At 36.2% G+C, this 12,550-nt stretch overlaps 1 protein-coding gene across 1 annotated transcript; it reads right to left on the bottom strand.

The window, feature by feature from the left end:
- Nucleotides 1-775: 775 nt before the first annotated feature.
- Nucleotides 776-5,325, bottom strand: LOC134839154 (myoneurin-like). The gene is made up of 2 exons (XM_063854610.1): nt 1,902-5,325; nt 776-1,706 (listed from the first exon to the last, which is right to left on the bottom strand). The coding sequence occupies exons 1-2, from the start codon at nt 3,343-3,345 to the stop codon at nt 1,342-1,344; spliced, it is 1,809 nt and encodes a 602-aa protein (XP_063710680.1). The 5' UTR covers nt 3,346-5,325; the 3' UTR covers nt 776-1,341.
- Between the last annotated feature and the right edge of the window lie 7,225 nt (nt 5,326-12,550).

Here is a 12,550-nt window from a genome sequence, read left to right as displayed (position 1 = left end):
GTGTCAACAAATATTTTGAAATGATTTTTTGGCCCGACTTTCGAAGAAAGTAACAGAATATATACGCGTGGGATCGAAATAATAGTTTTCAACAAAACGTTTTATAGTTTTTTTGAGTTCAAATGTATAAAGGTATTTCAGCTGCAATCATTTCTGGTAAAGTTTTTGAGTTTTATAAATTGCCAGTTAAGCCATGTTTTGGACTAATTTTTGCGCAGTTCTAAAACTTAGTCGATTATGATGAAGGTACAAGCGTAAATAATTTTAGCGCGGTGAGTTGTCATTGGTCACAGACTAAGACAAGGTACTCCTGATAGGGCGCTCTGGGTTCGAATCCCGTTGTCTCAGATGTTTTTTTTAAAATTTCTGAATTTTTTTTCAAGGCATTTTTAAAGCTGTCAGTTTTTTTGCGCCAATTTTCATGAAAATTTATTGCGTCATCTTAACGGATGTAGCAACTCATCTCATGCCATTTACCCTACAATCGAAATTAGTCCTATGGCAAAAATATAGTTTAAACTTTGCTTATTCGGAGCTTTAATAATTTTGAGAGAGATATAAAATTGTGTGGTGTGGCATGTCAATACGGTCAAAACTAATAGTAGCTATGGGATAAATTAGCATTCGATGCGTATGACAAGTTTGAGTACAGGGTAAATTGGCATACGGTAAGTTGGAACACAGGTAGTTCGGAGTAGGGTATACTGTCCTGTCGCCTAATTTACCTGTCGCCTAATTTACCAACTCAATATAGGAGAAAAAATGATTTATGCTAAAATATAAACTATCTAGCTAAACAAAACATTTGTACAGATTTATTTCTACCATCAAGGTTAAAATAACTACCAAATTAACTACTAAATAGCCCCATTCTTTTTCTAACAACAACGTCAGTTGAATAATACATTTTGTAACCGCACAGCGATTTTGGCTTATTCGTCCAATGAAGTTGGAAAGCAAAAGCTTTGAGCTCCACTATTGAAATTAAACTATTTTCGGTTGTGAATTCAAAATCAAGAGTAAGACACGTATTTACACTGATGGGATTAATACTTGAGTTATCACGTCTCGGGTCCAGATTGAACAATTTGAGCGTTTCAAATAATTCGAAAGCGACCATTGGTAAATAACAAAGCACGATCGATTAACAGCGAGGGAAATTCACGGATAGAATAAGTAGCACCAGATTCACAAATCACTTATAAATTAGTTTTTTTCCTCGTGAGTTAGTGAAAAGACAGATATCGGGTAGAACATTAAACAATATGGTAGTTGATCAGTTGAATTTTTCTGTATGAACCAAATTCAAAGTACCTCGAGAAGCTTTTAGAGGCATGTACTCTACTGCTCGGTTTCGACATGATCATGTAGTTCATTAGAATTAAAGTTATTTGAGTGCATTTCTTCATTTTTGGAGCTACTATTGTCATCACTATTGTTATTGTTTTCATGATTTTGCGATAGTTGTTGTTCCATCTCTCGTCGACGTTTCTCAATGTCCTCGGGTCGTCGCAACATGTTCATGTCGAACTCGGCGTGTTTGCGTGCGTGTTTGGTCAGATGGTCGCTCCTCTTGAACTTCATGAGGCAGATGGGACACTGGAATCGGTTCTCCCCAGTGTGAACTCTTCGGTGACGCTTCAATTCGTCTGAGCGAACGAACTGCTTTGTGCATCCGTCCCAATCACAGGCGAATGGTCGCTCTCCTAAAAACATTCAATTGTCAATATATTTTCAAAAAAGCCTATCTTGAAAACCTAACCGAGGGTCTGAAAGATTTTTTTGATATCGAGGATTTTTTGATATCGACGATGTTTGGTCAAAGAGTGCGACTACTTTGAGGTAGAAACATGTTTTAAGCGCGGGATAGAAATGGAAAGAGACTTTTTTTTTCTATTTACCTGTGTGAATTCTCATATGAGATTTGAGATGTGCCAACTTAGCATACGCTTTATCGCAGTTCTCGTGATTGCAAGTGAATGACTTCTCTTTCGGAATATTTTGTGATCTGTGTCTGATGAAACAAGTCAGAGTCGCCTTCTCCGAACCACTTCCCGAATTGTCATGAGCCGAATGCGATCCACCAGACGACGTGGAGAGCGCGGGGGACGAGCACGAGCTGAAAGTCATCGGACTGAACATTTTCACATCATTGGTCGATTTCGGCGTTACTGCCGTCCGATTTTGCGACGTCTTTGCTTCACTTCCGCCGGAGATATTTTGCATATTGTTTCCGAAAAACGCGAAATTTTCTGGTAGGCTAGAAAGGTCTTCGTATTTAAACTCCCGTTTGACTTGATGTTGTCGAGGAGCTTCCAAGTCCATCTCCTGCTTGGAGAATGTTTCTTGACTTCTTGATGGACTCTGTTTGATTTGGATGTGAGTGTCGTTCTTTTCACTTTCGATCTTGGGCTCAACGGGGGTAGCACAAGGGAAAAACTTTCGCTTTTTGAATGGCAGCAAGGAACCAGCGAGATCAGTTTTTCTTTTCATACAATCCGTTGACTCCTCAGATGGAGGACGTGAGTTTCGACCCTTGTCCATGTTAAACGATCTATCTGCATCCGTGCAACTCTTATCAACGCTTTCAGTTACTTTCTCGCTCACAGAAGTAAACTGATTGTGGAAAGCAGATGAGCTCTCACTAGAAGTTCGATGCTTCTCGGAAATGAGCATGCTTTCGTTAACAGCGAGCAAATTGCCAGTGTTCAATGACGAACAAAATTCTTGATTATTTTGGGTCTGTATTCGTAGAGGCGTTCCGTAGTCAAAAATTGAAGAGTTGTCTTGAAATATGCCATGCTCTCTGGATGCTAAAACATTTGCAAGGTGCAGTCTCATATCGTTCTGTTGCGCTTTGAAATCTGTCGGCTCCTGTGGTATGACTTTAGGAATTGTGTGTCCGGTCCTCCTCAGAATCTGAACTGTTTCTTGATTTGATGAGAGAAGTGGTTTGAGAACTCGGTTCTCGGCCTGCTTCTGTTGCACCATCTGTGCCGCTTCTAGTTCTGAAATTATTCTCGGCGGTGATGGTGTTGAGTTGTAATGAAAAACAGGCTGAAAATGGGGATGTTGTTGCGACTTTTGTTCATGGATTTGTGGCAATGATGCTAGAATCCATGCGACGTCTATGGTTTGGTCGACCGGCGACATCACCTTTGGCGTGTAGAAGCGTAGTTGAGGTGATAAAGATAAAGTTGGAATCTGCATGATCTGCATGGGAATCACTTGAACAGGCTGCTCAATTTTCTGCAGCGAAAGGAAATGCTCGGGCGTCATACTTAACGAAGATGGGTTTAAAGAATAATCGGACATTAACAGTTGATCTGAATGCTGTTTACCCATTTTTGCAAACGTTGCAACAGAATTAGTGCAGTTTTTATAATCAATTGAAAATATGCTTGCGGTTTGCTTTTTAAACCGTCTTAATGCGTCGTTCTTTTGACGACGGAATGCTTTTTAACGATTTTAATTAACGATTCGAAAGTTGATGTAAAATGTTCAGATGACAAAAGTTTTTACGTCAGAAGCTAATAGTAGCATGAAACTGTTACTAGCTTTTTTGTACTAAATATACTAGCAGAGGTGTAAAAATAGTTTAGTACCAAAAAGGACAATTAATCCAAAACCGACTTCAAATCAAGTTGGTATGAAAAAGAAATAACTTGTCTCGTTTGCGGTTGTTTGGAAGTGCGGCCCTGTTTTAGTAAACAAAAGGGTCACGTGGGTGTTGTTTTTGCGGTGAGTGCGGTTTGTACCTTGTCAACAAAGGTGGTTGTGGGAGTGAGTTGTTCTCCCAAAAGAAACAATCAGGCGGCTGAAATTCGAAGTCAGGTGAAGAAAAATGAATATTTCTTCTAGCAGGGCAAAATTTGAACTGCGGTGGAAACTACCTGATTGTTATGTTTACCAAGTGTCTCTCCTTGAAAGTTCACTGTATTCGATTACCCTAGTAATGATTTGATTCCCTGTTCTGTAAACAAGCGAAATTTCCGAGTTTGGAACTTTAAGAAGTTCAGTTTTCGGCAATTCTGACTTGTTCAGGAAATTGTAGACGCCGCAGTTGAAGTTAAAAAGTATCGCGAACGGTACTGTTTCTGCTATTTTTTGAAGCCAAACCGAAGAGCTACTAAGTGGAAGGAATATAATTTAGGAAGTGAGCTGTGCTATGAAAACTGAAACTGAGAGGAAACTGTTTGTTGGTAAGACAGATAGTGTACCACCGATAGAAGAAGAGACAAGATAATAAAATGACGAATGGCAACCGAGCTGAGATTAAAGTGAATGCGGGAAATATATAGTAAGTATAAGGAAAGGAATGGAATGGAATGAAGGAATTCGAACTGGTAAAAGGGACAAACAGACCAATGACGTATGTGCTCCCTAATGGTACTATAAGTATAAACTGACTGAATTCGATACGAGAAGACAGGCGACCAAAATTAACTCTGTTCGTATGGTGTATACTGAAGCGGGAAATCAATTTTTAATCGAACTCGCAAGGAAAATTTCACGAGTGAAGGTATAAGTTCAGATCAATTTGTAAAAAAAAGTCCAATATGGTTTGCACTTTCCGTTCCTGCTAGGAAAAATTTCTGACTCAAACCTTTTGATTCTGAAGTTGAATTTAAAAACAGACAAATTGATTTGAGCAAAGGTGTATGATGCAAAAATAACCTTGTAGTGTTTTAATTAGGCAAGTTTTCGAGCAGAAGTATTCGGTGATATTTTGCTATATCCCGAAATTGCGGATCTGATTTTACGACTTCTTTGGTCAAACTTTATTGTGGTATGATAGTAAAGTTCAATAGATCTCAGATCTTGTTAGAGACTATTTATGACTTATGACGTTTCTATTTTCACGGTAGAACTGCAATTCCCAATTTAGAACAGAAAGTCATGCCACGTTATTCGGTCGGCTATATTTGCTGCTTGGTTTGTCGTCATCCAATAATCGTTGAACCAATAAACGCAGGTCTTTGTAGTAACCGCCCTAAACGAGGTCAATCAGTACCGGATTGCTATTGCCAGATACCAAATGAATAATAGAAGTGAATTTAAACCAGGTGCTGGATTAAAAACAAAAGCTATGATCTTCAATTTTTTAGTGATGGTATTTTTTGTGACTTTTTTGGACTTTGCGCGTCCAGATATTTATACTTTGTTCTTTTTCAATCCTCCATATGTTGTCATAACCACCTTTGACTCGTTGTCGTATTTGATATGCGAGGCGTTGTTGAAAGGCTCGTTAGCCAATCGGATTTGAGATCTTTTTCATATGCAGGTTTAACAAATGATGATATCGCTCGAAGCAGTTTCGTCATCACTCAAAATAGAAGCATTACCAACACACCACTAATAGCTGTAGGTACACGACCGACCGTGTTTTTCATTTTTTTTTTGGTGATTTATATTGTAAAGACAAAAGAAATTTTGTTTTTCGCTTCGTTTTTTTTGTAATGCATAATTGTAGTGTTTTTGCATGATGTAATTATTTTTTTTTCTATTGTTCTGTGTTGTACAAACTAAGGGATACTAGATGTAGTGTAGTTTAAATGTGGCCGATTGAGCGATCACGAAGTAGTACTTCATCTACATACCATTCGTCGATACACACCAACGCATCTTGCAAGTTTACGTGGCTGCTTTGCATTGCAACAGTATGTGTCTCAATGTCCAATGACGGATTGAAGTGATCCATAAGCAGTATGCGTGGGAAGAAATGAAAGAATGAGAGTTGTGACTACCATTTTAGTAAGAGAATTTAGAGAGCATTTATATACCAATATCTGCGTCTTATGTAATAGCATTACAAGTAGATGATGACGAAAGGGTGTGATGAACTATGACTGGTTTTTATCCGCAAGCTCGAGCGTAGGCTGGAACTATATGGTGCAACTCAGCCTACAATTCCGCAAGGATTTCATTTTCGCTTTTTATCTTTTCAAAAGTTATATCTCTTTCAGCAGGTAAATGTCACAACCGCTAGCTGTTAATCGATTGCGCACGTGGCTGTGACGAAAGTAAAGCAACGCCTCTTTGATCTTTTAGATTGTTTGAAGCTAGGCAAATTTTATGACATGTTTATAGTATCGAACGTCATCATAGAAGGAGTTTGCGCGTAATCACAGAGGGAGGGATGCGCTAATTAATGAGAGGTAATGAGTTGCTTGCAGTGCGCGGTGCTATTGCGTAAAATAATAAAGACACGATCGTCATCTTCAACATAGGAATGTTTAAGAGAAACTGTCGTCACTTGTGATTTAGTTTGAAAGCCAAAAGTGCACCCACTTATATTCAGGATAGGTTCAACACAGTAAGAGAAAAATCATGTTTTACCGAGGATATTTTTTGAGAAATTATTTGCTTTGGATATTGAAGTTTTTTTTATCTTAACTATCCGTGAAGCAGATAACTTTGGTACCATAGGGGGTGGGGGGATAATTAACAAAATCCATCAAAAGAATTACGATGCATTGATAAACTTAAAATGCCTGCTATATCATTTTTCATGGCCAATTTATCTCAGATTGAGTTTTATGAATTATAAATGCTTTTTTCTGAATGACTTCTAGTTTCAAAAATGGATTTAATTTTTCAGAATTCCAATCGGAATAGAAAAAGTGCCGAATAGTTCAGTTTTCAGATTGGATCAATTTCATCAAAAAATTGACAATCATTAAAATTTAAAGAGCTTACATGCGATACATTTTTTTCTTTGAAACTCGAAAGTTATTTTTTTGTTTCGAAAAAAAGTAATCATTTTTTTTCGGCCACCTTGAGTTCATTGACGCTTTTCTAGCTGTCTATCGGTTATGTTTGTACACTATGTTCGAAAATTTTACTAAACTTTCAATAGATAATTTGTAAATTTTGAATGGTCGATTTTTATGTCTCTGTCTTAGGTGGTGGATTTTGATTTGTGTCCATATATATGCTTGATAAGTTTTCCGATTAAGCTTGCGATGTCAGAGTTTTTCAATATAATCGTTCACAAATACTTTGATTGAGAGGACGCCATTAGGCTACAAGAGCCTCTTTTCGGGAGCCTCAAGTCAGGAAAAAAAGATACTGTTTTGCCCTGCAATTTGTCTGGTATTCATGATTTCTTTTGATGCAATTTCTCTTGTTTGATCTTTTCCTTAAAGTATTTTGAATGCAAAGCCAGAAAGTCAAAATTGCGTGGTATAATTCTCAATTTTGAAGAAAGACCTAAGAAAAAAGACCTGAAAAAAGACATGCAGAGACCTCCATTTTGAAGAAAAATAGAAGAAAGACCGGCTGTTTAAAAAATGCGGGTTCAAGCTTCAAAATAAATTAAGTGCCTAAAATTCGTTTCGGGATAATTTGGATATCTTGAAAAAAAATATGAATTTGTTTACAAGATGAAGAACTTTTTTATACCTGGCACTGGTGAGGTAAATCAATGCGTTCTGTAATAATGTTTCCTTTCTTCCTGTTCATCTTGTCCAACTTATCTGTTTGATTGTTAACTGGTTCTCATTTATGTTTGAGGTTTCTAGGCTCAAATAATGAAGCTCGGATTTTTTTTTGATTTTCGAACTGTGCAATTTTACGATTTTTCATGATCTTCAAATAACTGAGAAAAATTTAGAATTCATATATCTCTTTCTCAATCTGACCATGTTAAAAAAGCTGTGTTCCGATTTGATAACTATCCCTAGATATGAAATATCAAGTTATGATTAAATGCCGTCTATTATTTGTGATTAGCCACAAAGCTTGTTGATTCATTTACTATGATTTTAAGAGACTGTTCACGGGAAAGTTGAGATCTTTTACTAGTCGTTACACTAGCATCAGCGTAGTGTATTATTACGAACATTCTGTTTTTCTAACCTAACTCGCAAATAAAAGTGTTCATTAAAAAGGTTCTACTATTTGGAAGCTTCACTGTAGCATTGGAAATTGCATAGCATCTGTTCTCTGCTTCATTTGTGACTAGTGTTTGGTTGCAAACTATTAAGCTGCCGTGACTGAGTGGTTAAGGTGTGAGGGTCCTAATCTCTAGGTCGCAGGTTTGAATCTCAGATAGATCCGATTTTTTGCTAATTCGAAGCTTTTTTCTACTTTTTTATTGTACTTTATAGAGCTGCTTTTTTGCTGTCGCTAGTGTTTGCAAAGCGAAGCTTCGCCTCTGCGTTTATTTTTGCTACAATAGTTTCTTGGCTGATGTCATTTTTTCTCCGTTTGAGATAATTGAATGATTTTTTCTTCGTTTTTGTAATTCTTTAACTACATGTTCCTTAATAGCAAAAATTTGCTCAAGTTGATCATATAATTGTCTGTTGTTAAACGATCCTTTTCGACAATATACAAAAATCTTCAATTGAGAATTGAATTTCAAATTAAAAAGGGATTTATTATTATTTTAAAGTTCCATTAATTCAACCAGGGTGGACTGAGGACCAGATGGTCCCGTTGTCTATTCTCTCTGAGTCTCATTAGTTGAACCAGCTTATTATTTAATTGAAATGGTTTATATTGAAAATGTTGACTGGATCAAACAACCCTTCTCAATTATGAGTTTTTGGTTTCAATGAATAGAACCTGCAAGTGTGGCTACACCCACCCATTTTTTTACACAAAATTATGACCCTCGGAATAGTCAATTTTTTTTGACCGTTTTTTTTTTGAAATTTTCGGCTTTTCTCTTGAATTAACCTCTCAAATCTGATATTGTGGGTTCAATGAGATAACGGGTAGCTGGGAGCTTCTCTGCATTAGAGCACGTTAACAAAAAGTTTTACACAAGAAATTATCGCCCTCTGAAAATCAAATTTTTGATTTTTTTGATCGTTTTTTTTGAAAAATTTTTGGTGAATCTAGGAAACTACCCTGCCATATCTGAGATTTTGAATTCAATTTTCGGAACGGGTTGTGGGAAGCTCATTTGCTTATGCGACTACGCCCAAATTTTTTTGACTCCCAAAGTTTTGGCCCTATGAGAAGAAATTTGATTGTGTGACCGTTTTTTTCTAAAGTTTGTTTTTTTCTCGAAAACTACCCTCGCAAATCTCCGATTTTGCGTTCAATCGAAATTACAGGCAGAGTAATCCCTTCTGCATAAGCTATGATTCTCGGAAATGTCAATTTTTTGACCGTTTTTCGGACTTTTCTCGCTAACTATCCTGCCAAATCTGATATCATAGGTTTAATCGAAACAACAGGTTCTGGATAGCCTACTTTTATAACTGACTATGCCCTGTTTCTTTGAGGAAAAAAGTTAAGACTTTCAAACAAGTCGAAGTTTGTAAACATTGACAGTTTTTGGAAACTTATTGACTTTAGGCGAAAACTATCGGGCCAATTCTCAGGTTGTTCAATCGAAAAACCCGGCTTTCGGAATCTGCTCTCCTTAAGCGGTCATAACCTGCTTTTGGCAGAAAAACGTTGTGGATTTTGGAAAGTCTTCTGAATGTTTTTAGAACTTTTGACCGCTTTGTACAAATTTTTCGAGTTTTCTCCAAATTTATGCAATCAAATCTGAGATGAAAAGTTCAATTGAAAGAACCGTTTGCGATAGTTGTTCCTGCAGAAGTGGCGACTCCTTATTTTTAAGAGAAATGTTATCTCCTTGGGAAAGTTGATTATCTCAGAATTTTTTTCTCTTCCTACTTATTTAAGTAGAGAAACAACTAAGGTTTTGGTCAAAGTTCAACTTTTTAAATCAAATTTTTTGCTGCCGCATCAGTATAGCACTTTCATTTAGTATCAAACACGTATCGGCAACTTCAGCTGGACCCCTAGTTGTATTTTGTCGAGACATACTATGTTTGTGTTCTATCGTAAGTGGTGTTAATTTCGCTTCTGTGTTAATTTTACCAACTCGATTTGTTGAAATTTCAGATTTATTTTTGTGTTTCTCTTTCTTTTCATACAGCTTAATAGGTTTCGGCTTATACTATTTCGGCTAGCGGCCTCTTAGATGCATCTTTCGATGAGCGAAAAAGTTTTAGTGTGTCTGTATGTGCATATGTTTTGAGTTTGAGCTGGACAACTTATTTACTTTTGATTAGTTAGTATTTTTGATTTTTTTTCGACTGAAAGTGTTTCTGCTGAGGTGTGTTCGGCTTTGTTACCGATTGGCTTTCTTTTCAAACCCAGCTTAATTCATTTTCATAGATCTAGTTTTTCTTCGACAATTTAGTTGTTTTTCCAACTGATCGGCTTTCTTGTTTTGTTTTGCAATGCAAGTGGAGTTTGCTGGATTGACTGTTTGGATGGATGTTTGATATCCTTCATTAGGAATCGGGTCATTTTGTCTAAAATCTTAATAAAGTTTCAATAGGAGCGCAATTATTTTTCAGGAAGAGACAGTTTCTTTTTGTTTCTGTGATTAAGTTTCCAAATTTGTGAAAAAACAATGCGAGACATAATTTACAGTTGCAAAAGTTGCATTTATCCAAATTATTTCCGTAGGGCAGACTTTAATTGCCGAATTTAATTGCTGACGTCGATGGTTTCCTGAAAAAAAATGACGCAAAGTGTAGCTGCGCGAGATAGTGTTTGATTTTTTCTTCATTTTTTGAGATGGTCACACAAATGGCTTTAAGGTTATTTGACCTTAGAGTATCTTAAATTCATCAAAGTAGTTAAAGACATGCCAAACTTTTATGCTTCAAAACATGAGCTCTTATCATTATTCTGTTCTGCATTCAGTCCATTGTTCATTTGTTCCATTTTTGAGCAGTCTGCAACTCGGTTTTTCTGTAATTCCCTAGCCAAATGACCTATTGTCAAAAACGGGTGTCATTTTTTAATCTGACGTTTTTGGATAGGCTTTACATGTTCCAAGACCCATTCTACAACATGAACTTTACAGCTCTAAGTTTTTTTCCCTTTTTTAAGCAATTGATTTGAACATCCGCTTCTTCGCCGCTGGTTGAATAAATTTGTCCCAGCCAGATTGTTGACTTTCTGTCATCTATCTTTTTTCCAGACATGTTTTTTTTCAAAACGTGATTAAGTCACGCAGATTGAGTCATTAAATTAGATTTCTGCTAATTTAATTTTTTTAAAGTTTTTTCTGATTTTATTCACAAAATTGGACTTCACGCTGGCTGAAAAAGCAAGTGCTAAATTAGATACTTCTCAAAGTTTATTCGTCTAGAACATATGTGGGTTTAACGTTTCTTTCTGCGATTTTGTGAGATGTCAAGGTTCGCACAATTTATTACGCTTTCGATTAGCAAGCGTTATCAAATCGGAATGTAGACTTTTTCGGGTTAACTAATTTAACAAAATCAGTCGAATCAGTTATGATGCTAAAATGCTCATTTTTTAAAAAATTCAAATTTAACTACTGGGTGGGTACTACTTCTCAAAAACCCTTCTACCGATTTTCAAAAAAAGGGTATATAAAGAAAGACTGACTACACCTTTGAGTGCTTGCAGAGTCTTTGGTCTTTTTTGCTTTACCATTTTGTCTACAGCCTTCGAAAAAGTCTGTGGGGAATATTTGAGTGATATTTTTGATTTTTTTTTCGTTTTTTCCAAAACTAACCTACCAAATCTGAGATTTAGGTTTCAATGAATAGAAACAAATTGAAACGCTCCCCCTACACCAAAAAAAGCGGCTACTCCTCAACTTTTTTCATATAAAATATCGCTCTCGGAATAGTGAAATTTTTGATTTTTGTATCCTGTTTTTTGCATCTTTTTTGGCTTTTTTTCATAAACTAACCTTGTTAAGTTACGACGAGTTTTAAGTTATCGTCCTGGAAGAGTCTTTTCTAAAATATTTTTGAGCGTTTTCAAATATATGCATTAAACCGAACAATACCCTCCCATATGTCAGATTTTGGGTTCAATCCAAAGAACAGGTCGTTGAGGCTACTTTGATTTCTTGACTACGCCCAAATTTTGTCGGCACAAAAAGTTATGCCCCTCGGAAAAGTCAAAATTTATTTGACCGTTTTTTGAAAATTTTTTATATTTTCGAGAACTATTTTGCCAATCCTAGGCTTTTAAGTTCAATCGAAACAACAGATTGGGCGAATTTTTGCATAAGTAGCTACGACCAGTATTTAAAAAAGTTATCGTTCTCGAAAATTTCAATTTTCTGATTTGTTGACCGGTTTTTTGGACATTTCTTGATAACTATCCTGCCAAATCTGATATCATAGGTTGAATCGACACAACGGGTTGTTGGAAGCTTACTTTTATAATCTGCATTGTCCAGTTTTGTGTTGCAAAAAAAATTATATCCTTCAAACAAGTGAAAGTTTTAAAATTGACCGTTTTTTGGAAGTTTTTTTGACCTTACTCGAAAATTACTGTGCCAAATCTCAGGTGAAGTGTTCGATCGACAAACGCGATTTTAGGAATATTTTCTACTTTTCTGGCCACCACCTGCTTTCAGCAGAATGAAATACAGATTTCAAAAAGTCAAGTTATTGAATTTTGACCGTTTTGCAGAAATTTTTTGAATTTTCCTAAAAGCACCACATCAAATCTAAGATGAAAGTACAATAGAAAAAAAGCGGTTGCACAAATTTTCCCTGCGGAAGTGGCTACTCCATAATTT

This window comes from Symsagittifera roscoffensis, chromosome 2 (genome assembly GCF_963678635.1).
Source record: "Symsagittifera roscoffensis chromosome 2, txSymRosc1.1, whole genome shotgun sequence".
Classification (NCBI taxonomy): Eukaryota; Metazoa; Xenacoelomorpha; order Acoela; family Convolutidae; genus Symsagittifera; species Symsagittifera roscoffensis.
This window is presented reverse-complemented; position numbering and strand designations above follow the sequence as displayed.